Below are 24,543 nucleotides of genomic sequence, written 5' to 3' on the forward strand. Positions count from 1 at the left end.
TCTATTTTTACTTATCATGCTGTGTACACACCCTGGTGGAGTTGCAGCCTGTTTTGTATCTAGCTGACACTTTTCTTGTATTGTTGGAATTCTGTTGTGTGTACCAATTAAAATAAATAAATAAATATTGTCATGACTTCATGATGTCATGTAAACTAAATACTTATATCTGATTACTACTATACTTGTACCTTGTAGGTACTCTTATTTTTATCTAGTTATGTTGCCCGTGACGTCATTCGGGTGGACGCAATGAAACAGCAAAAATAATATGCCTGCCTTTAGCGTGATAAAATGTAGCTTATGTGTTGTCCCAACCTCTTTTGATATTCATGCAAAATTGGAATTAAATCTAATTAATACTTTTTGCGTTTAGCCCGGCCATACACAGACAAACAGACAAATATTTTACAGAGTATATTTTCGGTATTGTTTTAAACTCTTTCATTTCAGCCGGAAGACGTCCACTGCTGGACAAAAACCTACCCCAAAGAACGCCATGAGGATCGGTCTACGTCTACGACTACGTCTTCAACTTTACTGCTCCAACTTCGTCCACTCCGTCGAGATATGTGCCGTGCCCACTGCCACGTCAGTTTTGCCACTAACTGGGCTGTGTCGCTGACTTTGGTTCTCGTAGGGTTCTCCTCTCCTCATTTCTGATTCGATCTCGTAGGGAAACTCCGAGCATAGCCCTCTCCATTGCCTTCTGAGCGACCATAGGCTTCGCCATATGATTGTAATTGTTGTTTTAATTGTTTTATACTATGAATAGTGAATGTTTAAATCATTTAAAAACAAGAGTTACAGAAGTTGATCTGTTGACAGATCTTTGTTTATAATTATTAAGATGACGTAGAAACCTCACGGGGGCTTGCTTGTAACTGACTATACTGAAAAATGATTTAAATATTCTTCTTTGATTGTATTTTGTTTATTGTTTCAGCTGATGGTCTTCTTACCAATGCTCTAAATAAATAGAACTAAAAATGAACATTACGTTATGACGTAATACAATGGCGCCTACAGATTTGATAAGTAAATAAAAAAGTAAGAACTTTGAAATGAATCTAACTAAGCTAAGCTAACTCAAAATATATTTAAAAAAATATCTAACATGGAGTATTATACCATATTCCGAAGGTAAACACCCACTGAAGTGTAAGTGTGTTAGCGTTATGTGAGAATGTGAGAAACAGTGCGTGTCAAAGGCTGCTTGTTAAGTGGCCGTATCTTATTGTTAACATACACCTTGTCTAAGTTGAAAATGAGAATTACACTACAGATTAAACATAGAAGCTAACCGGCACCAATTTTAAGACTTGACTGATCAAGTAATGTTTATGATAACAAGTTTGGAAATATACTGTAATATACATCAAAGTTATTCAATATCAGTTTTGATAAATTTATTTAGAAATCCGTTTAAGGTTTATTTTTTTATTGGGTGCTCAATTTCAATTCAAACGCTGTGATTTCTGTACGTTAAGATCTTATACCAGTGGGAGGCTCTTTTGCACAGGAAGCCGGCTAGATTATGGGTACCACAACGGCGCCTATTTCTGCCGTGAAGCAGTAATGTGTAAGCATTACTGTGTTTCGGTCTGAAGGACGCCGTAGCTAGTAAAATTACTGGACAAATGAGGCTTAACATCTTATGTCTCAAGGTGACGAGCGCAATTGTAGTGCCGTTCAGAATTTTTGGGTTTTTTGAGAATCCTGAGCGGCACTGCATTGTAATGGGCATGGCGTATCAATTACCATCAGCTGAACGTCCTGCTCGTCTCGTCCTTATTATCATAAAAAAAAACATTATAATATAAGAATTTAATCTTCGTTTATTAAATAATTTATATGTCTAGATAGACTGTGACAGCTGTGAACACGTCGAAAAAAAATAGCGGTGGAATGTTATCCTCTATTTTCTGCAACGCACGTACACTAATATAACGTGACTGACGTATCGCTAGTGTAAAACTTAGCTGTCAAGCACACTGAAGTAATAAACCTGGCCTGTTGTTGTCTAACTATTGTGTATAAATTTTCTAAGGTTCGTCTGTTCAAAGTCGAAAATCTCCTAAAGTTCTTTACTGACCTAATATTCATATATGGAACGTTACGAATTTTCTTCAAAGATAGACACGTAGGTAGAGTTACGTTACAAACTCAATATTATACTAAGTAGTTTCTTTTTAAATTATGAAAATATTATAAAATTTGTGATTGTTTATGCTGATTATTAAATCATCGGTGACTCTTATTATTCGTACACGCAATAGAGCTACTATAAATAACTTATAGAGTACTTATTTTTATTGCTATTTACAAATTCTTGCAGTAAAAAGTAAACGGAATTATCTGTAACGAATTATTACCGTTGTTAACAAAACGATACAAATAAAATGAGATATTTTCGACAGCAGAACTAATTTTAAAAAACGAGGAGTAATATTATATGGATTATTCGCTAACGGTTACGTAAATCTTAAGATTTCTTTTGTAATAAGTTTTTATATGCGTAGAAAATTCACCAATTCTAAACCTTCAATAATAAAATAATACAAAGCAAGAGGAATTTTGCAAAATCAAGTATGAATGATGCATGAATTAATGATAATGCAATAAATTAGTACAGAAGTGTAGAAGTAGTTCTACATTATAACAACAAGGAGTTAGTAGTTATGTGATGGTAAATAATCATTGCCAAACATTCTTAAAACACGAGACGAATCTAAACTATGTTTACAACCAATATGAAAATTGTACGCTCTTTTTAAACATGTCATTTAATCGTCTCGGAAGGTAATTTGTTCTATAATATACCAATCATATATATATACCTAACAAATTTACGGATCCTGCGTCTGCGGCCTCGAGACCCGCATATCTTATATTATACGATTATTTCTTTATATAATTACTAGAAAGAATCTATATAATATAATATATTAAAGATTTCCACCTACTATGTATTGACCCAACACGATATTTCTGGCCATATAACCATAAGGCGTAGATACTTGAAATTTGGTAGGAATATTTCTTTCGCCGAGTAGACGTCAGCTAAGAACGGATTTTATGGAATGCCTGCCAAGTAACCGTTGTCATGAGGGGACAACATCTGTTGGGTCAGCTAGTATACAATATAATGATAATTAAAAAACGTTGTATGATTACCAGACGATAGACGTGAAAACTTTATCAAGGGGACGTTTCTGACACTAAATACAAGAAAGCTCACCAAGCGAGTCTCCCTTACTCGAATCAAGCCAACTTTACTCAGACGACGTTATCAATCTAAGTGTGACTACTCAGTCTAATTCAATACCCATTTAATAAAACATTAGCGTGCCCTTAGAAGTAAAGATTTCATTCCATACAAACATAAAAATTAAAATATATAAAAAGTTAAACCTGACCTGAACCTTTATACCAAGTTTATTAATCGTAAGGCCTAAATATGTTTATATTATGTGACCCTATTTCTTCTGCAGTTGTTATTGAATTTGATCAAAATTGATTTTGATTTAAATTATAAAATCCTCCTATTCTTATAATATTCTACATGGTAAGTTTTTAACACATAAGTGAAGTCAATTTAAGCGTTACATAATTTAATGCAGGGCTAGCTAACATTCACACGCTATAAAACAATGACATTACATAAAATTATAATTGTAAAGTGACCTCACATCAAACAGTCTGCTATGTCATTAGCACGAAATGAATAGAGTGGCCGTTACCGTCATAGTACCTGTCTACTTACTCTGGCCATAAATACTGTTACAATTAAAAATAACCAAAATCTTACATTTGAATTTGGAATCTGGAATTTTTATATGATTGTTCATTGAGTTTTCTTATTTTGGCGCCAATACATTGTACAATATTTTGCGATATTAAAATGGAGTGGGGTGATAAAGAGAACCGAATCGCTGTGATTGCATTACACAAAGTAGGTATGGAGCCAAATGCACTGGTCACCGTGGTCACTTGGAAGAGAAGGCCAAAGTGGCCTCTAAAATGCTTGGTGTACCTACTCAGTAAGGCAAGACAGTACTTCACTATAAGCCCCCGCCTGCAACTATATGAGGCGCAAATTCGGCCTCACATGGAGTACTGCTCTCACCTCTGGCCGGGTGCTCCCCGGTACCAGCTTTTTCCATTTGACCGCATACAACGAAGAGCGGCTCGAATCATCGACGATCAAGTCATCTCCGATCGGCTTGATTCTTTGGCGTTGCTTAGAGATCTGGGTTCTCTCTGCATCTTCATCATCTATTACAATAAAATTTATTCAATCTGTGAGCGAACGCTCCATTCCCTAGGTTCCTATTGATTTTATGGGTCGCCGAGCTCATTTCATTTTGAGCAGTTACTTTACATATTTTTTAATTCGTAACCAATATTTTGCACTTGAAAGGGTTCCTTATCTTCTTCTACTCGGGACAACCTTTGTATCTTATAACTCTTATCTTCATATTCTTCTTATATTATATTATATTATATTATATTGTTGTTCTTCAGGGCCCTTCTCGATTTTTGGGTCCTTTGCGAAAAACTTTGGGTTTAAGAATAATCTTTATATGAACCAATCCCTAAATAAATGAATTAATATATGCATTTAAAAAAATTTAGAAGCGGTGAACAATTATTTTAAATCCAAATTTACGCGTGATGCATCATGAGGACGGTTACTTAGCGGATAATTGGATATTATATTCCCTGTAGTGAAGGAAATTACATATACTATTCAGTTCCCAGCTGATAATATCATCATAATTGTTGTTTCACTCATCACTCAGAGTCGCAATAATCTTGCTGAGAGGTGATTAACAAACATGTTGTTAATCACTTTAACGCACGCTTCCTAAAGTTTTCTCATGCACGAGTTTCAATGTATGATTCCCATTCTCATAGCAATATGTCTGAGTGATTTTCTGTGTAGGATCCATGGTTGTGATTTCAGCGTACGTGGGAGCAATGTATGAATAGATCGTCGAAATCCTGCGTAACGTTAAAAACAAAAGAGTCAACGGGTGTGAAGGCCGATGCTCCCGAACAGCTAGGAGATTGAACTTTGCTTTTTTGGATTGTTATCATGATTACTTCAATATGGCACCTTCAAATGATCCTTTATATTCAATTGTCGTCTCTTTAGCAATACATACACGGTATTTAAATTTTTTGAATTGTCACGACTGTTTAGTATGCCTATTATGCATCAAACACGCATAATATGAAAGATCTTAAATGGCCAGATAGATGCAGCTAATGACGTTTATTAAATTCATTTTAACCATTATTGTAAACCAACGAAACTTTCAAGTTTGAATACTCTTAGTTTAGAGTTATTTATATACGGTTTCTATCCATTCAGCCAATTCAATGGCAACAATAATTTTATTTATGTTATTTATGTATTTGCGTTAATCGTACTTATATATTTAATAAAAACAATTGAAGTTAATTCTTGTATTAATAGTATTACGCTGTATAATAGTAATTTCATTTTTCGTTGGCATGTGAGTAAAGAAAGCGGTCATGGCTCCACATAAGAAAGTGTGATTCGTACCAAATTTAGAAGTACTCTTTGTTCTAGCACCGTGACGATAAAGCGGTTCATCTCGACGATACGAGAGAAAGCATCCCTCCGACTTTATTTGGGTTTTATGGTACACGCACAATGATACATAGCTACATCCATACATGCATTATATGCTATAGAATAGAACATCGAGACATTTCCGATCTGCTGGCGCTGGCCATGCAGGTCTATCTCGTGAAATCGTCAACAAATGCCGGAAGAAACTTGTGTCTTTTATTGAGTCCTCTCCCGATAAGGTCGCGGAATGATTGTCAAAAACAAGTATGTGCGCTTACCACAAGAAACCCAAGTATGTGCGTTTATCACAAAAACCAATTGTCGTATCACCGCTCTTTGACAACACTTCCGTTAATGCCTTGCCTAGTATCGGAATATACTGAGACTCGAAATCACGAGCATATATTTCGCAGTCATCTGGAATTCAAAGCCAAAATGGGCTACGAAGAAGCTGGGGGTCATAAATAGAGTACGGCAGTACTTCAAGCTGGCCCACGTTCTAGCGCCGTACAAAGCTCAGGTGCGGCCACATGTGGGGTATTGCGGTCATGACTGGTCTGGTGCACCCCAGTATCAGCTCAAACTATTTGTTTGCATGCAACGCAAAGCTGCCTGAATTGTTGGGACCCAGTGCTCTAAGAAAGGCTTGTACAACGAAGAGCGGCTCGAATCATCGACGATCAAGTCATCTCCGATCGGCTTGATTCTTTGGCGTTACGTAGAGACGTCGCTTCTTTGTATGTCTTCTACTACATTTATCACGGAGAGCGTTTCGCAGAGCTATTTAACCTGATTCCTGCCACCAAATTGCACTTTCGCACGATTTTCGCACCCATAAACTGGTATATCATTCCCACCATCTGGATGTGTGGCGTTCCTCACTATTGTGGTTTTCAAGGAACTTTCTTCCACGTACAACAAAGCTTTCTTGTATGGTGTTTCTAGGACGAAAAGGCTTGGGTACCTTTGCGTGAACACCATTCTAAGGCGGCAGTGATCACTTAACATCAGGTGACCCGTACGCTCGTTTGTCCTCCACTTGCAAAAAAGAAATGGAAAAAAACGTTCGTAAGTTTACCTATTCCATTGAAAAGAAGACAAAGACATTGCTAATTTGTAGTTTTCAATGACGAAAAAGGAAGTTTTAATAAATTTATCTTGGCACCATAAACTGTTTCACACAAAATCAATAGAACATAGGCACTAAGACCTGTTGTAGAAAATAAAAAAAATCGTAATCTTGAATGAACAACACATAAAGTACTCTTGGCTACATAACTTTATTTTGAAAGCTTGTTCGTTCAAAATTAGATTACGTGTAACTCGAGCCTCGTCAATTTAATTAGGCGTTTTTAGGTTAAGACGTGTTAAGTTAATTTACCGCTTTAGTTGTATAAAAACCTAGCTGCCTACACTTGCCGCGTAATAACTTAGTAGGCCCCCCACATGATCCACCGACGATCTGGTCAAGATCGACGGAACAGGTTGGATGAGGCAGCGTAGGACCGATCGTGGAGTAGGCCTTTTCTCTTTCCAAGGAGGGATCTTTGGGGGAGAGCTTTGTCCAGCAGTGGACGTCTTCCGGCTGATATGATGATGATGATGATGATTGATATTATACCATTTTAGGTTATTAGTTTAAATATATGATTGCTCGCATAATAACGGCTATTTATGTAAATAATCGAGAATGTGGGCGGCGGTGATCACTTAGCACCAGGTGACCCGTACGCTGGTTTGTCCTCCTATACGTTTTTAACGGTTTTGAACATGTTACATATCTATATTAGTCATAATTATAATATAATCTGTGACCAGATGATGGTCTATGTTTCCGTGCATTCAAATTTAAATTAAAATATTTTTAATCAAAATAGGACTCAAAATCACTTATTGAACGTCAAAAACTACCACCCATTCAAAATAGACTGTCAGGTCTGATCTGAGAAGAACGGGCGCAATAAACTCATTGGGATTATAGGATGGCGACTTCAGAAAGTATAATACACCAAGCAAGTATGGTTACCCGTTGTTTTTATTAAATAAGTAATAAAATACGCTCCCAAAGGGGATCTGATTTCGAATCAGACTCAAGTCTTTTAAGCCAATATTCATAAGATAAATCTAAATGGAACCGTAGATTAACATTAACAGGTAAAACATAAATAGTCGTTATATCTAAAACTGCTGGCTGTTCAAACAAATCCGGTGCCAATACGAGATAAGAAGCAGGTGAGCTGCTTTTTATAAGCGAAAGTCTCGCGATAATTACCTACAATTACCTAGAGGGATACTTCCTTTAAATATATCTAGCATTAGTGTCAGAGTCATCACGTGCACACGCGATACATTTAAATGACTGTTATTGAATGTGTATTATTTTAAAATATTTACAACTTTCACTATTAGATAAACTGTATTACAGGTGGTGTACATTTTTTTTAATTTTATGTGTAAAGGACGTAAAAGAAAGTTAGTAAAACTACGCAATGGATTTTGATGCGGTTATTTTTAATAGATAGAGTGATTCAAGAGGAAGGTTTATATGTGTAATACATACATAACAAAGTAGAGAAACATTGATAATTTTAGAGTTTTCTAATGTGATGTCGTCAATAAGGTACTTTTCTAACAGATATATGGATCTGATTCCAAATAAATGTTTTAAAAAAACACACTTTTTGTGCTAATATTGCAAACGCTGGCTGAACCCTACGAGATAGATCAAAATAATTTGCTAGAGTATTGTACATAGTATTAAAAAGGTCTACAAAAAATTCTGCGATGGTAGGTTTACTTTCCTACTACTACTACTACATCTTTTACTTTTTATGAGAAATAATGGCTTATTTACGAAGCGATTTTAAGCAAGACTAATATTAAGAAGATTAATATTCATTAAAAAAGGGACTTGCGGTGGTAGCGGCCGGGAAAGCATTAGAATAAGTATCATCAATTTTATTAAGTATTGCAGTCCATGAAACTTATTTTTGTATGTTATCGTCGTTTATTGTTGAAATATAAATAACGGCATAACTCAGAATTACATTACAAAATATTCAATATTTACAATTATCTTTTGACAGAACGAAGTCTGTCCGGGCACCTCGTATTATTACAGTAAGGAAAACGATTAACTTCAACATATTATACTGCAAATATTACATTAGTATAATAAATGTTTGCCTTATAATAGATTTATTTTAGTAGGTATAACCCCTAAAAATATGTGATATATAAAATTAAATTATTAATTTGAAGATAAAAGTTCTTTTTAGTAGTACATAGTACTATGATTACCTAGTGTCTACCTCGATGACCAGTAAATAAGGAATAGAATGGAATTTGGCAATGTATGAAAAAAATGGGGTTTTAATTGTTAGAAAATATTTTCGTTCCCATTCTGATAGTATTTGTATCAGAATGAAGCTGGTATTATCCTCTATCGCAAGTTCACCGATCACATGATGTAGGTAGGTACGTTCCGCTTGAGAACAACATTATAATTTGTACTATGTATGTTGCCTTGACAGGCTGTATTTATCTGCACTTTTATGGAATAGTACGACAAACAAAACCTGCTGATATGATTAGTGCTCAAGGACCAAAGGATTCAAGATGATATACATTTATGTAAGGCAACTAAAAATTATTTTTCACTATGTATAAAAAATCTAGAATTTTATAAAAGACCAAAAAACCTACCATCCTACTTGCTAAACAAGCTAATTTAAAAAATATCTTTGTGTAATATGGATACATAGCTCTATAATATATTGCTATGATGAGAGTTTAACTCGCCGGTTCCATAAATACAAAAACCAATTCGGTTTCTGTAAAAGTTTTTTGTTTAATATGTGTATTGTTTCTTAATTTTATCTAGATAGAGCCTCTTGCTGCTGAACAACCTATGAAAACAGGCCAGATTTATTACTTCAGTGTGCGTGACAAGCTACGTCTTAAACTCGCGATTTATATGTCACACTAAAGTGTTAGTGCGCTCACTAAAAAATAATGAACAAATTTGGAATAGAGATTAACAGTCACCCTAAATTGCTGTCACAGTCTATCTAGATGTATAAATGATCTAAGAGTAAAAAAAAAATAATAAAAATAAACGCATGCGCCTTCACGACCTTGAAACACAGAGATGGGGTAATTTGATTACATAGTACGAGGAAAGAGAAATTCATCCTAGTGAATATGTATTTGTTACATTATAATCACTTAGCTGTTAACAGGTTCCATCATCGATGTTTTATTGTACAGAAGGATCGAACAAGTTTTTCATTATTAACCTAACGACATCCATCCATCGCTTTAGGTCTTACCTTATTACTAGCTGGTGTCCGGTGCACCTAAACAGATGCATATAATATACAAAATTTGATATAAATTTTTTAAATCTTTTATTGTTAATTATAAAATTAGTAGCAGTTCAATCATTACAATAACTATTTCGTTTTTCCCTGTACTTGTAGGTAATGAAATACTGTCACATCAGAACTGTCAAACTAACAAAAATTTAGGGGTCACGAATCGAAATAATACTGCCCTAACTCTCAAGTTGGATCGAACTACACATAGTGAACAAAATTTGATTAAAATCGGTTCAGTAAGAGTGACACGAAATTTTTATTTAAAGAGACGTAGTACGTATTGATTTGTACGAAACTTTTTAAACTTAAATTTCGCTAGCAAAAGAACTAAAACAAATTTCACTAGTAAAATAATTCTTAATTACCATAATATATACATAATTATAAAGATGAGGTTACAATTTAAAACAATGTTTTGCATTTGAATTGAACGGCTTTTATCAAAATTATCATGTCGAATAATGATTATCTTTTTCTTTATCGACTTTGATTGGTGGAATTGATCGTATGAAATAAAACTTATCCAAAACCATTCAGTAATTTGATACAAGTCCGGACTTTTTAGTTGATCTGGTTTAGATTTCATTTCTCGTTAAGACTTATTTGATATGTAGTTTTATTACTTTATTCCATCTAATTAAAAATAAAATCCGAAGTAAATTAAAAAGTTAGAGAATTTGGACGGATGGTAACCCTATCTGTGAACGAATACTGCATGATCAATGCAGCAAACCACAACGTTGCCCTGACTAGCAGGTTGAGTATACCTTCACCTCTCTACGATATAACCGCAAGCTACAAATAATACACAGCGACAGTTCAATAATTGTACAAGAATTGGCAATCAAATTATTATGTTAAAACCTTAGATTATTTATACGTCTAGATAGAAATATAAATATAGATGTTTGTTTCCGAGTCATGGATGTTTAAATGTATTTATGTATGTTTATATGTATGTTTATATGAATTTATGTATGTTTAAGTAAGTATATTGTATTAAATATATCATTGTCTTGTAACCCATAACACGGGCTATATATGCTTAACTTGGGGCAAGATAATTTGTGTAAATGTGTGTCAAATATTATTATATTATTATTATTATTAGATAGAATACAACAGCTGTGAAAACGTCAAAAACAATTTAGGTTGACAGTTAAACTCTATTTTGAGCATAGCACGCACACTAACACTAAGTGAAATACAAATAGCGAATGTGAGACGTAGTTTGTCACGCACACTGAAGTAATAAACCAGGCCTGTTTTCATCTAGTAGCAAGAGGCTCTATCTACATGCATAAATTTTCTAAGATTGTAACAATATTTTTATGAAAAAAAAATAGAATTCCGCTGAGTATGTTGCGCCCGTTCTTCTCAGGTCTGAGGCATACTTTTTTTTGAACGGATAGTAATATTTGACGTTCAATAAGTGATATCATATCCTATTTTGAATAAAAATATCCGAATGCACGAAAACACTAAATATTACATTACACATATGCAGTAAACACATTTTCTTAAGATTATTTATTATCAATTAAGAAAATATGTATTAGAAAATAAAATATTGTATACGTGAATATGACGCCGGCCGTTTATCAATATTTGTCATAGAGAATGGCCAAAAGCAAAAAATTACACACTTCACTAACTCACTAATACATCTGTAAAACTAGCACACATGAATATTTTAGTCTCGCCGTAATGAAGAGAGTGTTTTTTTATTACGGTAGTATACTAAGTTTATAATCTAGACGTATAAGTGATCCTATAATTGCTATGCCTGTATTTTTAATTCTGTCTATCACTAAATAATAAAATAATAAAAATAATTCCAATGTATTGCATTAAATTATTGAATGAGTCAGGTATGAAGGGCCATTCGCCCGCCATCGGTACAGGTGAGCGAGGTGGGTTCATGAAGCGAGACGGTGCGACCAACCGTACACACCCTAACACCAGTAACCAGACAACGTATCCGGTATCCTGACTGTACTCGCTCGTAACGCGGTACTTTACTTTCAATATTAAAACATTTGTCTTATCATGAAAAAGAGCAAGCGGTTTAATTTATGAGGATACGAATTATATTCACTGATATTTTCTTTGAGCTGGACGTTCAGCTGATGGTAATTGATACACCCTGCCCATTACAATGCAGGGTTCTTGAAGGTTCCTCCCTCTTTAGTCATCGATAAAAATATTTATGATTAAAACCAAATCTTATCAAATAATGATAACTTTAATATCGTTACTCATACTAATAAATAAGCTGGTGATCAAAGTTTCACAACCGCTTTTCCGGTATTTTCGCCTGCTAGCATGCCGACAAAGGCATCATAGATTCTATCGAAACCTTCCGTCACATGTTCCCTTGGTTTCAATTTTCCTTCAAGTATCCATCGACTAAGATCCGCGAATGCTTCAGACCAACGATTTACCCAACGGTGTACTAAAAATCCCTCTATCTTTAATTGACTTTTCACAAGATGAATCTGCAAGATGGGTGCTTTCGGCAGCTCAAGTACGTTGTCATTATAAGCACTGATACTACCACAGACAGCAACTCTTCCAAATGTATTCATATGGCTTATTATGATACTACTTATTTCTCCACCGACATTATCAAAGTAACAATCAACACCGTTCGGCGCTGCAACTTGTAACACTTCATGTACGTTAACAGTTTTGTAATTGTATGCCTTGTCAAAACCCAATTCTTTTTCTAACCACGCAACTTTATCTTCTGAACCAGCAAATCCAATAACTTTGCATCCTTTGATTTTGGCTAATTGTCCTACAATCGAGCCAACTGCACCTGCAGCTCCTGTAACAACAACTGTATCTCCTTGTTTTGGTTGACAGATTTCCAGGAATCCAAAATAAGCCGTGGCTCCCGGCATACCGACTGTTCCAATGGCTAAAGATGGGGATAGACCTTTTAACACAGGAGCTTTATATATAACATCCATAACAGACTTCGGTTCACTTGCATTACCGATACTGTGAGTACACCAGCCCTTATGAGAAACAACTTTAGTACCAACTGGAAATCGTGGATCCTTAGAATCTTCAACTACTCCTAATTGAAATCCAAATTGATCGTAAGGTACTGGATATCTATTATTGTAAGCTCGTTGATATGGATCAACACTTACCCATTCCGTTTTCACAAGTACTTCGCCATTCTTAAGAGGTGGTAATTCGTATTCTATAATATCGAAATCGTCACGTTTCGGTACACCCTCGAAATGTCTTTTAACAACATACTTCTTAGCTTTTACCATGATGCAGTGTGTTGGAGAACGACAAAAATAAAACTGATTACAGAATGTATTACTGAATAATATATCTACATTGGTTATCATTATTCGCCTGGCGTTTCTTAATTTAATTTCTTATCAAAAGTGTAAATCATATCAACCAACAATTTCGTATCAAATCTATGATAGCACGAGTATTAGGTATGTGTATATAATATACATACACATACATGCGTATATAAATCTCTAGCCTATCTGTAATAATTTTTTTTGTGAAATTTATTATAAATACATGTTTTATGCTCGCTGACAACGATTCCACAATTTTTGAAACTTTTGTTTGTTTGTTCATCTGTCTGTCTGTCTTCTATAACTCTAACCAGAAATGTAGCTAAACCAACTGTTTTAATATCAAAAATTCTGTTATATAATATATGAACTCTATCTTGCAGTTATCAATTGTATGCGTAAAACAAGTCTAGGGTCAGCAAAAAATAAACCAGATAGCTGTGTCCGATACTTGCCGATAGGTACTTATCATAATTATTACAAATTAATAACCTTAATTATGCTACTATATAGATGTAATATTGTGTTGATTGTATAAAATATATTATATTTGTTTTATACTGCGTTGGTTGGTGGTTGCCATTTATTTTCATCATTCCATGTGTATGTGAGTTTGTTTATCCAATGTTGTCCAGGTTTTCAATAGTTCCAAATTTTGTTTAAATATAGTGAAAGTGGTTTCAGCACGTTTCAATTTACGGTACTCAAATTATATAACGGCATTATATTGGACATCAACAGTAACAGACTTCTTCGAGCATTTTTTTTATAAACTCCTCAAGTTTATCGTATAACACAGAATTTCCAATTTAATATTAAACATGTACAGTTTGCGCGAGCATAAAAAATAACAATCGAAAATTGCTTACAGCGTAAATTTGAGTATAATTTTAATTTTTTATTTTCTCTTTAGCAAGAGCTAAATTAATATCTTAGAATAAGATATTCTAAGATATTAATTTCAATTAAAAGACATCTACTATTTTTGGTTCTTAAACTCCTCAACAGAAAAGTGAATTATTAGGTTGGGTCACTGTTTTATAACGGATGGCATAGATTTCATATAATAATTTTAATATTTTACAGTGTATACTGAATTCACACGATTTCTAAATACTTACATAAAAGGCCGTGCTCTATGGTCTAACTTGTTAACCTGTTTTTAAAGAACCTCTTTTTGAATTATTAATTGTTTAAATAACTATAGCCGTATTTATGCATTACTTATTAAAATTCTAATTCAATTAATGATTTTATGTAACGGGCATCATTTATATCTTCTTTTATTAGACAGTTGTTAACAAAGCGTGTATAATCTCACAAATTAAATGGATCTACATAACAACAAAACGATGGGAACTGTAAGTGCGATATTAACTGTTATTAAATTTAAAACAATGACCACAACAATTGTATTGTTGAAATTGTTAATTGTGTTACATCATTTGAAAAATAAAGTGGCAATTTCTCCAACGGGTTTTATTAATTTCTCTTCTTGGATAATGTCTTAATTGCAATGTGACTTTATTACCTATAATAATTCTTTACAATGAAAATTGTCAAATAAATAATTTTATTTAATCTTTAGATACTAATTAACTTAGATCATTTATACTTTTGTGATAGCTGTGAAAGGTTAAGGTTGATAGTTAAACTCTATTTTCAGCGTCATACGCACACTAACACAAAGTGTCATACAAATCGTGTAACACTAAAGTATTAAACCTGGCCTGTTTTTATGGGCTGTCTAACAGCACCATGCTCTATCTAGACGTATAAATAATGTAAGTTAAATAATATGGAACTTAATTCTTTTCAATTTACGGCAAGTAATGTCTTGAATAAAGGTTTTCGAATAAATTTTATTGAGTGTAGAACTTTCATCGCCAATAAATCATTTTATAGATGTAAAATTGGTCGACCCATAATCGTTGATCTGTCACGATCTACTTAACGCTATGATTTGATTATTTTACGTCAATTCAGCTGTGCGGTATGCCATTGGTATAAAAGTATAGAACCTATTTGTTAATTATATTGATTCAAATATGTATTTTTCACAAATTTTACTGACACCATACAGACACTTGAGCATCACCAATTGGTTGCGCAACCAAGCAGACACCAGGTGAGTAACCTGACACAGGTGGTGTCCCCGTGATATATAGCCCATATAGCACCTGTTTAATGGGATTTTCAAGTATAATGAGGTGCACTGCATTGTAGTAAACAAGTCATATCTTTGACTTCCACCAGGAATGTTCTGCGTCCATTAAAATTCCATTTTGAATTCATATCCGAAATGTGTACGAGTAACTTTTAAAAATAATTAATTATAATAATTAATTACTTATAGTAATTGTTAAAATTAATTTGAAAATTTTGGAATCTTTTAAAACAACATTTATTTTGCACTTCACTTGTTTGTGTAAGTGAGTCCTGTATCTCATTACAAAACCGGTTCGTTCCAGTTGATTTACTTTCAACTACGGTTTTGATGAAAACGTATTGTACAATATAACGGAAACCTGAGCTAGCGTTAGACCATATTTACGTACTAGAAAGAGGCCTGGATTGAACTCCACGGATAATTTAAAATTTTACTAGATATAAAAAACATTAATACCATGTGTTTAATCTAAACTACTGAAGATCATTGCTGGGACCAATTGTCAAATGTTATCTGAGTAGCATCCCTTTTGACACACACTGCCACACAGGCGCTATAAATTTTGGAAAACTTATTTATCTGTTGTAAATATGTATGTATGTTCTAGGTAAGTTCTATTTTCTACTATATATTTTTGTAAATATGCAATGTGCGTCAAATAAATATATTATTATTATTGTTATTAATAAATATATATATAGTGCTAACAGCCTCAACAAATTTTCGAAAATCTTTTTAACTTAAATGAAAGAACCATTCAAATCCGTCTGGCAGATTCTTAGGTAACGTTCACGCGAACGGTAATATCTCTGAACCTTGATATAATAATAAATTATCAAAAGATATTTCGTCTTTTCAGATTATTTTTACAAGTGTCAAATATCAACGTTTAAGTTTTGAATAAAAGATTAACAGCGTTAATGCAGCATGGCAATTTATGAATTTTTGTTGCTCTATCTTTCTGTTTTTTACGGCGAATCTTCGAAACGGCTGCATAATTTTTGAGCTGTCGTTTACTAGCAGGTCATTTTTAAAAGAAAACAATAGGGTCAATTTATTTAAGAAAATATGATAGCTTCCTGCGTAGAAATAATTTAACTCACAATATTGTAAAAAAAATTCAGATTCTATTGAATAATGCGGAGGTTTAGTAGCGCATTGCGTGGAAGAAGTTACTCATCGAGTGCAACATTTGATTGATGAAACGAGTATGCTTGGGCCTAATAAAAAATATTATGTGTACCTAAGCATTTACATATGCCTGGTATTTAACTGAGGATTTATCCTGATATATAGCCTGTCCTGCCATGATTATGTTTTAATTTTATTAATGTAGGTTAGAACGCTCATTCCTCTCGCACTCACAGGTCAGTTAGGCCAAATTCCATCCCACTTCTGATTAATAAATATAACAATTTTTTAAATTTATTTAAATATAGTTACGGAAAATTCATTTCTTTAAGTTTATAAAACTGTATTTACTTGTTTATATATAATAATACTAGCAAACCTGACAGACGCTCTTCTATCAGTAGAAAAAAAAATGTAGGTATTCGGAAATAATGTTAAACACAAAAATACAAAAACCAAGTTAATGAGTTAAAAATGAAACCAATACGTATTTCTAAATGATTTTAAAATAGTTATATAGTAATAAAATGATAAGAACTAATATTATATTTGTGTAAACAGCTTAACATAACATAACCGCTCTATAATTGCCATATTTATAAGATTTTCAAATGCATATCGTATGTTATCCTTAAGAGATAGACATATGCCATCGGGAACTTTTCTGTAGACCTATATAAGATACACAATTATATTATACATTCTTTTGTTATATCTCTTAGGGTTTAGGCAGTGTTTTTCGTCGAAAGCTCCTAGACGGCTTATTATTTCCGACACCTCCAAATATCGTTAATATATGCATAAATATAAAAAAAGTTAACAAGTTAACACTACAACCTTCGTCGAGAACCACGATATCCATTGGTGATATCAGCATGAGGATCAAAGCAGTAGTTTTTGAGTTTATCGCGAACAGACAGACGGACGCGGCGGAGGACTTTGTTTTATAATATGTAGTGATGACTCTGTTTGACTATGGAAGAGCAAGGAATAGTACTACAGGCATTTCATGCTTAAAATACACTAATTTAAAAATAATAATAAGAACTTAAATGTATTTAATGTTAACAAAGATATATCGAAACTGGCTCAATGTCTCAATGTTTTAATATAGGCATGCGAATGAAATATTAAAGCAGTGATAATATTCAATGCAAGACTATTGCAATAAAAGTAAAATATTCTTTGTCATAAATAAAAACGCAACCAAAACCCCGTTTTCAGCCGAGTGACAGTATTACTTGCAGTAGACCATTGTGAGTTCAGGGGTCATGATAATTAGTTTTACTTTCATTTCTATCAACACTATTTTTTAAATATCTAAACAATTTTTATTTCCTCTCGTTGTGGTCTAAAGGAGAATAAAATTGCACCACAAGACGCCTTGAAAGTGAAAGTTTAAAAAACTTTAAATAGAATTGAACAATTATAAAGTAAATATTATAATACATTCATCGCTTGCAATTTATTTTTTAAATCAATTAAGATCTTGTCATTTATAATATTATATGGATTTATTGATTTATGCAACTATCTGTAAACAAAATCAACAAATAATATTTAGTCTACCAATAAACATAAGCTTAAAAATAAATAAATGATACAAATAAAAACATTACTTACAATAATTTTTAACGTATCACTGTCTCAATGGTCAATTTTAAATAACAACACACTAAACAGTGATATTAACGAAAACTTTTAAACGTAGAATAGCTCTATAACACACTCGCACGCAACGACATTTCCCGTCGAATGGTTCTACGGAACTGGAGGTAACTACACAAGGCTACTCTACATCCCCATAAAGCCTTACTTACTGCCTACTACTTACTATTTCATGTGTTTGTGGAATTTCTATGTACGTATTTTTTTCAATCTAGTTAATATTTATAATATTGCGTTAATAGAAACTTCTGCGATCCAGTTTTAAATGGAATAATTGCTAATTGTCTCATGTTGTCGAAAGTTCGATGTCATAATTTATTTGAAAGTTATTTCAAATGAATGCAAACAAGATATAACTAAGTATAAATTTAATTAAATAATAAAAGCGAGATTTCACTTGAAGTGTAATTAATTATTAAATTGTATTATTTCTATTCGCGTTATGAAAATGTTGCATACATTTTTTTGTAGTTACATATTTTAGTTAACTCTTTCATAAAAAATATTACAATTGTATATATCTAATACCTAAGGAATTTATATACCTGAGGAATTGTAAAATATATATCAAATGATTATTTTTTATAATTTTTAGGAAGAAAAAAAAGAATTCAGGAAACTCAAGATCCGTTCGATTTTATAAATCATCTCTTCGGTATCGAACACTTACATAAGAAGTAGCTCGTTTGGTGCCACGAGATGAATCAAATTCTCAGTACGAAATGTTATACAGAGTGTAAAACAACAACACACTAAAAGAGGGGGTTGCATTTGGACCGTTATTCTGAATATATATATTGGAACTGAAAATCTACAAAAAAAATTGAAACGTTTGTAGAAATGCCATTGACCCTTTTGACGTAGATAGTGTACACTGCATTACAATTCTGGCTAAAAAAGTCTACAAACATTTTTGATTTTTTTTTCTGCAACTGCAGAACTTTCTTGCCAAATGCCAATAGCTATGATTCAGTTATATGCAGTGACTGCCGTTATATTAAATAGACAAAAAATTTAAAAGGAGTCTATAGTAAAAAGAAAAGTAATCATCTTCAGTTGGGCCTCGTTAACTGTAGCGATGTTTGTCCGTCGAAGCATGACTCTCCCTAAAGCCAAGTGGTCGACCACTGACCGTGACGTTTGCCCATATTCTACGAGTATTACAGACAACAAAAGCGATACCACTTTCACAAACCATAACTTGTGAGATTTGCCTTGAATTAAACAAATAGAAATAGTGTGTAGCTTGAACACAACGAGAGAGTGAGGTGGAGTACAAGAAGATGTAGTGAAAATACCGGTCACGTACGACTAACATTCGTACCATCATACAAAATATAACTGTTTAATATTTTTAAATACTGTTACGTGTGGGAACTAGTTGGTTCGAAAAACACAGAAAGTCCCAGCAGTGCTTCCTCGGACATAAAAAACAAGGGGAAAGCCCAGGCCCAAGGGTGATGTAAGAGGTTGTAAGGGTGATGGAACTATATTAGGAATGTGTAAGAATGAGTGTGTTTCGGTCTGTAGGTAGAAAAATTACTGGGAAAATGAGACTTAACATCTTATTCCTTAAGGTCCAGAGTAAGAGGAGTCCAATTTTAATGCCACTCAGAATTTTTGAGGTCAGTTTTAAAAGAATACTGAGCGGCACTGCGTTGTAATGGGCAGGGCGTATCAATTACCATCAGCTGAATGTCCTCCTCGTCTCTTCCCTTATTGTAATCAAAACCCACTGATACAGACAAACATATATTCATTATACTTAAGAAATTTCAATGTGACGTTTTAAAGTGGGCGATAATCACGTAAAAGATTCCGTTACATACATACATACCAAGTTAATAAAAGCATGTTAAAAACCTGGAACCATTATAGGATCACTGACGTATCTACCTGTCTGTCTGCTAATCAAGGTATCTACAGCTTCGTGGCCAATTGTACCTAAAAGCTATTGATTTTTTTTAGTTATCAGTTAGAGGCTTATACATTTATCCTACTCATATTATAAATGCGAAAGTTTGAGATGGTGTGTGTATGTTTGTTTCTTCTCTCGTTTGTTCTCACTAAAGAAACCATATTTGTCGCACCACCGCTCTTCGATAACACTTCCCTTAAAGCCTCGCCTAGTATCGGAATACTGGGTTTCGAAATCTCGAACGATTGCCAATTCTGTGGTCATCTGTGAAAGCAAAGGCAAATTGGCTTAGAAGAAGCTCCGTATGACACGCTACTAAATTAGGATATTATCTCAACCACCTGGATGTGTGGCGGTCCTCCACAGTGCGGTTGTCAAAGGGCTTTCTTCCACGCACTACAAAGCTGTGGAATGAACTTCCTTGTGCAGTGTTTCCGGGACGATACGACATGGGTACCTTAAAAAAAAGCGCGTACACCGACCTTAAAGGCCGGCAATGCTTCTGTGATTCGTATGGTGTTGCAAGATAATCTGGGCGGCAGCGATCACTTAACGTCAGGTGATTGGTAAGCTCTTTTATCCGCCTTTTTCCATAAAGAAAAACACGTGACTAGACTTTTATTACGTATGTACTGTACAGAGTTATATAATGTAATGAGTATATTATAACAAAATGCACTTTAATACGTACTTATTAAATACCGTATTCGAATCAGAATACGTGTACCACGTGAGCAATAGATACCTCGGTACCATGTTACGCTACATTACAATGCTGACTAAAAAGTCTATATAAAACTTTGAAATCTTTTTCTCTAAAACTACAGAACTGTCACGTTAAAATGCCAATAGCTATGATTCAGTTACAGGGAGCTGTATGGAATCCTTACGTCTTGGGAGATTGTCTGGTTACACCCTATATATGTTTTATAATCGACAAAGTACTGAGCAGCTAGTAATAGTGTGACACATCAGAGTCGTGGTCGAGTGATGTCGTGCACATTGCACAGTGCACGGCTCCTCAGTCACGGGTATTGGTTACGTGCCGTCCATCGCACGCACGCCATCAGTAATCGTATTGCCATTATGCAATCCCGTGCTTAGACGTGATTTGTTAGGGTTTTGCGGAAGTAAAACAATTGCGCTCCAGTTCATTGGATGGCCATTAGTGTTATATAATGTAAAACGATAGTTTTTAAAGTCCTGTAGCTCTATTCTCGCGACAACACGAGAATAGTATCGAAGCGACATGATGTCGAAAGTTAAATTTCGTATTCTTGTATCACAAATTGACACTTAAGTTCCAATATTATTCTGCAAAATTTTGACATTTGGTTGAATTAACAACTTAGTGTAAAACGTATTAGTACAGTGTAGATAACCCTTTTAATAGAAGTAGAAACATTTTAAATTTGGTAGAACTACATCGGTAACTTCTAGCGAGCTTGTTGTTTAAGTATCGTTTATGGGCGGCTTCGAACCAGTTATGGTTCCGTTAATGTCCTAGGGAAATAACAGGAGAATTCGAATCTAGAGCAAAACGTAGATAGGATAACACTATTAAAAATGACCAAAAAAGCCATGGCATTACTCCAATTGTGGCTGCTAAAAATTTTCTAGTAACCACGAAACTGAACATCGATTTATCGATTAGGAGTAGATATAGCCGATACGGACAGTGAGAGGAGGATGATAAGGAGTGATTTCAAAGAGATACGATATTCAAAGAGAGACAGCGGCGAATGCACAAACCTGTGTCTTCTTGGGGTTGAATTGAAATAAATTCACTTCAAAAAAGTTGTAAAATAAATGACCAGACCAGACGTTCACCTGATGGTAAGTAGCGCTGACAATATCATTGCAGTGCCGCTCTGGTTTCTTGAAAAACCCAATTCTTTGCCATTCCGCTCGTTACCTTAAGATGTTAGTTGTTAAGTTTCAGTAGTCCAGTAATAGTAATAAAGCCACGGCACCCTTCAAAATATCGATAAAACAAATAGTGCTTGTGCACTACAGCTTTTACTAATAAATAGCGTCACTGTGGTAGCCAAAAATGGTAATGATGGTTGTTTAATAAAGGGTTTCTATAAATAGTGAAACAGTCACCGAATTATTAATATTTTATTTTTAATGGAAATGGAGGACAAACGAGCCTCACCTGGTGTTAAGTGATCACCGCCGCCCACATTCTCTTGCAAAACCAGAGGAATCACATTAACATTTCCGGCCTTTAAGGATGGTGTACGCGCTTTTTTTGAAGGTACTCATGTCGTATCGTCCCGGAAACACCGCACAAGGAAGTTCATTTCACAGCTTTGTAGTACGAGGAAGAAAGCTCCTTGAAAACCGCACTGTGGAGGACCGCCACACATCTAGGTGGTGGGGATGATATCCTAACTTGTGGCGTGTCGTGCGACGGTGGAATTCGGCGGCAGGAATCAAGTGAAACAGGTCTCAAAACACTCCCCGTAATAAAATCGGTAGAGGACACACAATGAAGCGGCGTTTCTACGCAACGCCCAGTGATCCAGCCGTTCACAGAGCACTGGGTCCCGGACAATTCGAGCTGCTCTGCGTTGCACGCGGTCAAATGGATCGAGCTGATACTGGGGTACGCCAGACCAGAGATGACAACAATACTCCATATGTGGCCGGACCTGCGCTTTGTACAGCGTTAGAATGTGAGCCGGCTAGTATTGCCGTGCTCTATTTATGGCGCCCAGTTTCTTCGAACCCAATTTGGCGTTGCTCTCCAGATGGCCGCGGAATTGGCAATCGCTCGAGATTTCGAAACCCTGAATTCCAATACTAGGCGAGGCTGTAAGGGAAGTGTTGTCGAAGAGCGGTGATACGACAAATGGGGTTTTTTAGTAGTAAACGCGCAAACTTGAGTCTTCTGGGGGTTCAATTGGACAAAGTTCAATTTACCCCATTCCGCGACCTTCTCAAGAGAGGACTCGATAGAAGAAACAAGTTTCTCCCGGCATGCACATAGACCGTGTGTACGGCATCGCCCGTGCTGTCGTCTGCATAGCAATGAATATTGGTGGTGCCCAAAATATCATTTATATGCGGAGGAAACAGTGTGGGCGATAGCACACAGCCTTGGGGCACTCCAGCGTTCACGGGCTTGGGATTCAAGCAATAACCGTCGATAAAGACCTGTATGCTGCGCCCAGTGAGGCAGCTGGAGGTACACTTGCATAAGCTCTCAACAAGTTTATTAACTGGTGACCCGCTAGGTATACCAAGAGCTGGCAGTTAATTATGCTCCTCATGATTAATTAATTAATATATTAATAAATTAAATATTGTGGGTGCACGAAGAGTTGCACTAATTCCTTCTCTCGCGAGCGCTGCTGATCGTGGCGTTCCGCGAGGAATAACTAGTATTGAAGTTGTCAACGCCGTGATAACTTTTTTATTCGTCTTCTTATGTGTAATCTCGTGATCAAGTGTCTTGTGATCCCTAGTTTTATTATTATTGAATTCCGGAAGAAAGAGTGGCCACTCAAAGGCAGCGTTTATAAACTAAAGAGGGAAATTCGCGACCGGGCACGTGGTGGAAGAATCGCTGCTGATCTGGTAAGTCTCCTCTCTTGTTTCCGGCTTCCTAATTCAAAATTTTCACCTAGAACGAGCACATACAATGGTAAATCAAATTAAAATGAAATCAAAATAAAATCAAAATGAAATAAATTTATTATTATTTTTACATTTACCACCACTTATTTTTCACATTCACATTTAGCACAATTTTTTGCCGCATGCCGGGGTATGTGTATACGTTAGGGAGGATATCTGCTTTCGCCGTCTTGGCAATTTTAAGGGTAGGGACCTGTCTACTATCTGGCTGCGCGTAGGTTTAGAGGACCGCGTCCGCATCTACGCGTGTGTCTGCAGGTCCCATAGTGGTAACGCAGGAACCGATCAACTCATGGGCTCGACGTGCTTGCACAGATTCCCTCCGCTGAAATCGTGGTCTTGGATGATTTCAACAGGCACAATGCCGAATGGCTTGGATCACACACCACAGACTACGCAGGGCGATCTGTGCATAATTTTGCATTGGCGTATGGACTGTCCCAATTGGTTGAGTCGCCAACGCGGCTCCTGGATGTGGATAGCCACATGCCGTCCTTATTAGATCTTCTGCTGACTAAACATCCCGATGGTTATCAGATCTTTGTCGACGCCCCTCTCGGGACGTCCGACATTGCCTGTTCAGGAGTGTAGTGCCTATTCGAAGCCAAAATCGCAGACCACCAGCGACCCGCCGCGTTTGGCTCTACAAGTCAGCAGATTGGAATAGGATGTGTTCCTTTTTTGCATCCTAC

At 35.1% G+C, this 24,543-nt stretch overlaps 2 protein-coding genes across 2 annotated transcripts in view; both read right to left on the reverse strand.

Annotated features, from left to right (window-relative positions):
* The window catches only part of LOC126965505 (cadherin-23), a 75,258-nt gene extending 56,882 nt beyond the window's left edge, over positions 1 to 18,376 (reverse strand). Inside the window, exon 1 of the mRNA XM_050809138.1 lies at positions 18,244 to 18,376. The gene's annotated coding sequence lies outside the window, so the exon portion shown is untranslated. The remainder of the gene's footprint in view (positions 1 to 18,243) is intronic.
* Positions 12,211 to 13,306, reverse strand: LOC126965525 (prostaglandin reductase 1-like). Its single transcript, XM_050809188.1, has one exon. It carries the CDS (start codon positions 13,272 to 13,274, stop codon positions 12,267 to 12,269), a length of 1,008 nt encoding a protein of 335 aa, XP_050665145.1. The 5' UTR covers positions 13,275 to 13,306; the 3' UTR covers positions 12,211 to 12,266.
* Positions 18,377 to 24,543: the final 6,167 nt, after the last annotated feature.

The sequence above is a fragment of the Leptidea sinapis genome, chromosome 7 (assembly GCF_905404315.1).
Source record: "Leptidea sinapis chromosome 7, ilLepSina1.1, whole genome shotgun sequence".
Lineage (NCBI taxonomy): Eukaryota > Metazoa > Arthropoda > Insecta > Lepidoptera > Pieridae > Leptidea > Leptidea sinapis.